Source organism: Pygoscelis adeliae, unplaced genomic scaffold (genome assembly GCF_000699105.1).
Source record: "Pygoscelis adeliae isolate BGI_AS28 unplaced genomic scaffold, ASM69910v1 Scaffold186, whole genome shotgun sequence".
NCBI classification, from domain to species: Eukaryota; Metazoa; Chordata; class Aves; order Sphenisciformes; family Spheniscidae; genus Pygoscelis; species Pygoscelis adeliae.
Window position 1 is genome coordinate 5,510,290 of NW_008825071.1, and position 4,559 is coordinate 5,514,848.

Below are 4,559 nucleotides of genomic sequence, written 5' to 3' on the forward strand. Positions count from 1 at the left end.
GCCGCGCCCGGCGCTGCTCCTGCTCCTCGCTGCTGGACGAGGAGTGCGTCTACTTCTGCCACCTCGACATCATCTGGATCAACACCCCCGAGTGAGTCAGCGGACCGGGGGGGCTTCGGCAGTTGCCGAGCTCTGGGTTCTGCTTTGGTTGGGAAAAGGCGGGGGGCGGGGGAGCGGGAAGGGAAAAATTGAGAACCACAAACCCCCCTGCAGAAATGGAAGAGGAGGAAGGAATAGTTATTTGCACGGTCTCTCCTATTGCTTCCCCCCCCCAGCGAGAATGTTCACTGGGAGAAAGCAAGCAGGGTTTGACCACCTAGTTTGAGGAGATAGCCCTAATAGCCTTAGCACACCTGCGTTCCTAAAATCTGGTCAGGAGTATTTCCTTTGCGTGCTGCTCAGCAAAGGCTGCAGGATACTTTTCACTATGAATCAGAAGCGGACAAAATGCCAAAAGTATGATTTTGCCAGCCTGAATTGGTCTGACCGTTTTTCTTTCCAACAAGTTAGGAGGCTAGAAGGCTTACTTTGACACAGGGTGGCTCCGTGCCACCTCTTGCTGCTCTGTGCTGCAAATTAACACATCCCACGTGTTAATAGGGTTATGTACAGTGTCCATTTCTACACTCTCCTCACCAAAAAAGTAGTGAGCCAGAGCCTCACCTAATGCTGCAAACCCTGACTCTGGTGATTTATTCTGGTGCTGGGTTTCCTCCGGGCACCGAGGATCTCTTCCTCGCTTTTATCGCTTCTTTCGGTGTTGGCAGTTACCAAAGTTCAGAGAGATGAGGTTTTACTGCTTTCTATCGCACAGGGAGGCACAGCAGCCTTATGAAATCACAATTAAAAGGTCATTAGACTTTTAATGTCAGTAGCCATGCTAATGAATATGTTGCAGGATCATCAGAAGCATTTGCATGGAAACTATGACCAACGAGGCATTCCCAATCCCACAGCCTTTACTCATGCAATCAATCCCATTGATAAGATTGCCCAAAATACCCCGCTGTTTTGAAGCCACAGAATTATTTGAATGACTTTCACGTTGTCTCTTTGATCATAGGAAGACAGTTCCGTATGGTCTCGGAGGCCCTTCTCGATCCAGAAGATCGCTGAAGGACATGGTGCCAGAGATCCTCGCTGAACCTGGCAGCAGATGCCGATGTGCCAACCAGAAGGACAAGAAATGTCTGAACTTCTGCCAGACAGGAAAAGATCTCTGGTGCGTCTATTGTTGCTACCCTTTAAAAGGCAGTGCATGTAAAAGGGATGGATTGTGGTACACTTACTCATTTTGGCAACTGCTGAGTGAATAATCTCCCCAAAGCCTTGACTCCTACCTGAGTGCTCACACTGCTATAATGCATACTATGGTTTGGCCCAGAAAGATTGCTTATTACATGCCTTGAGAAGTGGTTGATGAGATGCCTCACCTTGTGGACTGCAGACCTGGGTTTTTTTTTAACAGCAGCACCTTTTCACTTTTAACAGGGCTCAGTCCACAGTGGAGAAAACCTCGCGTCACCATGACAAAGCTGGCAGTTGCATTGGACCCAAATGCATGAACCGACAGCTTGTTGACAGCAAGAAAATGAAGCGGTGAGTTTCTTCTCATCCTGTTGTAGTTCCCTGGAGTAGCAATAGAGAGCACAGTTCACCTGCCTTTGGGTCAGCGTGGGCTTAGCTGGTGATTTCGGCTTGAGAGCTACGGAGGAATCAGTGAGAATGTCTTAAGGGCTTTTCTTCATGCAGTGGGTTTTTAGCTTGTGAAGACATGGGTGCTGAGCTCTGCCTAGCATCCTCCATTTGCTTAGGGGAAGCAGGCTTAGTTGTAGGCCTAAAGATACACCAAACTTCAGAAGAGTATGAAATCATGAAATTCTGACAAATAAATAAAGCCTGTCATTTTAGTGTGTTCATGCACTATCTTAACTACTTAAAAATATTGTCCCAACTATTCTAATATGAAACTGAATCAGAATGCCTTTTCTTAGATACTTTACTCCATTTTACTGGAGGGGAATAAAAGAAGATTATTGATCTATCCAGATTTTGAATATATTGTTTCTTCTGACTGGTGTGGCTGGCTTTTTAGAACGCAGGAGGCGGATTTCTACCTGCCTTATCTCTTACATTGCCTGACAAACCTGTGTAAAAGGAGTGCAGGATGCTAGTGATGGAAATAACTGCAAAAAGTTTGAGGAAAGGGAAAATGAAGACTAAATTAATATTTGAGCCCAATTTAATATTTGAGATTAGGAGTAAATTTCAGGACTGCCATTTGAGGTCTGTGCATAATAAGTTGAGTGGCAGTAGGCAGCAGTATCACTCCACAGTGCAGTTCAGAGATGCAGGCATTGGACTTGGTGCAGCTACGAACCCCACAGAGGTGAAGTCGGCTTTGAAGCTGACTGTTAGTACAGCTTTATCAGTTCCGGCATTCAGTGTTCGGCCATACGCCCGTGTAAAAGTATGGCATAGAGAAGTTTGCCCATACAAAAGAAGACTCTCTAGTGCTACTTTCAAAAGCAGAACAGGATTTATGGGAGCAGACAGCCTGGTGATTTTTAGTGAGACTTAGGCCCTGGAAGTCTTAAATAATTTTTGAAAATGGGGCTTGCTTGCTTACTTACTGGAAAAATGCACCCATTCATTGGAACCAGGACCAGGTATACCTGAAAGAAACAAAACAGCCAAAAAGAATAACACTGAAGACCTCTTGATTAGATACGTCCTATTTAAGGAAGTCTAGGGCATCTATATTTGAGTGAATATTTTAGCTTATTTTAATGTTTGCATTTAAATTCTGAATCCAGTATTTCAAGTGGCTTAAGTTAGCGTAATTCTGACAGAGGTATAGCAATCAGCAGTTACTGAGGATCCCGTGGCAGAAATCTAGACTGGGGCTTATTTAATCAAAAAGTGAATGTCTGCACGCTGGAGATCCATCTTCATTATTGTAACAATAAGTGTATATTTCTTATTTTTGCAGGCTGGAAGCCATTGGTAACAGTATCAAAGCTTCCTTCAGTATTGCAAAGCTGAAGGCTGAGCTCCAGAAAGGACGGAAGCTGAAACATAACAGGGCGAACAAAAGGCAAAGTGTCTGGGAAAGTCTGAAAGCATCCTAGTGGGAAGATCACCTGAGTCTTTCTTCATCACACTTGCTGACAAAGTGTCACCAAAACTCTCTCTTGACTTCTAACATTCCACGACGGCGAAGGGCCTCTCTGTCCAAGTGTTTGTGTAGCAGAGCAAAACACTAATGGAGTCCCATATTTGGAGGTATAAAAGAAAAGGATTTCATCATTTTGGAATTCAGATGGATGGGCAGAGGGGGTGAAGGGGAATCCGCGGTAGCATACATGAAAAGCCATCTTTCTGAAGAAACATTTGAATATTGCTTCTGGAATGTTACCCATCAATTGAGCAGCTTTCAGGGTCTACATCAAAAGCATCTTGCAAGGAAGACCTCACAGATGTGCTTAGAAAGGACAGAAAGCAAGATCTGAGTGGACAAACTTCAAAGCAAAAAACTCTACCTTTTGATTAAACTGCAAAAATGAAAGCCATAGTGCTACTTTAATCAGGACTTACTGCATATATACATGTCTACCTCGCGTACTGTTTGTTGCACTCCTGCTAGAGTATTTTTACACCTTGTTATTGCCTTTACTAATCAGCTGCAACCCTTTGCCTTTTTTCAGAAGTCTAGTTTACTTGTACAACCAGAGTTATCTGAATGTGGGTTAGGCGCTGTGGTTGTTTGCATAGTCAAAGTCCTTTGGTTTTGATACCAAAGGACTCTTCAACATAAAATAAAAGTTAGAGGACACTACTAGGTTTCCCATAACAAGGATATTTGGCTAACTGAAGTTCTAAAAATAGAGGTTGTTGTGTCTTACATGCCACCAAAAATGCACTGAAGTGGGGATGTACCAGAGGCTGTTGTGAGGTTTATTCAGTGCCTCGTTTGGCGTAAATGCATCAAGACAAAGGGTTGTTTTGAATTATGTCAAAAGGCTAATATTGGGTGAATGTTTAGAGCAGTGAATTTGTTCACATTGTTGAATTTGCTGACAGGTTGAATCTTATGTGCTTATTTTTTGTGTTTTGTATTTATATTCACACAAGTTCTTCATTATATTTACCATGTTGAATACACATTGAAGCAGGCCATATTGGTCTATGCATGTTTTATCTATTTCTGTATGAAATTGGGAAATGCTTTATGCCTATCAAGGTAAATATCTTCAGAAATAAATATTTTTAATTACTGTATTGGCTTGTTTTTCATATGCCCCACTTTTCTGTAGGTTGTGGCTCCATGATCACAGAGGTAGATTGCCCCATGTACAAAGCTGTAGATGAAGTGTGTGCACGTGATTGCCTTTCTCTCAAATTAGCTAGATCACAACACAGAAAGGTTATGCCAGATGTGAGACAACAGAGAATACTTGTTCTAGCTTCAAGCTTGCTCATCAAAATTTCATGGTGAAATTTGAATTGGACAAATAAATTCATCCTGGAGCAGCACTTTCACATGGCTGATGTCTTTT

At 42.8% G+C, this 4,559-nt stretch overlaps 1 protein-coding gene across 1 annotated transcript in view; it reads left to right on the forward strand.

Moving 5' to 3' along the window:
- The window catches only part of EDN1 (endothelin 1), a 41,544-nt gene extending 38,389 nt beyond the window's left edge, over window positions 1-3,155 (forward strand). Inside the window, exons 3-6 of the mRNA XM_009326546.1 lie at window positions 5-91; window positions 1,064-1,222; window positions 1,492-1,599; window positions 2,993-3,155. Coding sequence (XP_009324821.1) covers window positions 5-91; window positions 1,064-1,222; window positions 1,492-1,599; window positions 2,993-3,131 — 493 coding nt within the window. The 3' untranslated portion in view covers window positions 3,132-3,155. The remainder of the gene's footprint in view (window positions 1-4; window positions 92-1,063; window positions 1,223-1,491; window positions 1,600-2,992) is intronic.
- Window positions 3,156-4,559: the final 1,404 nt, after the last annotated feature.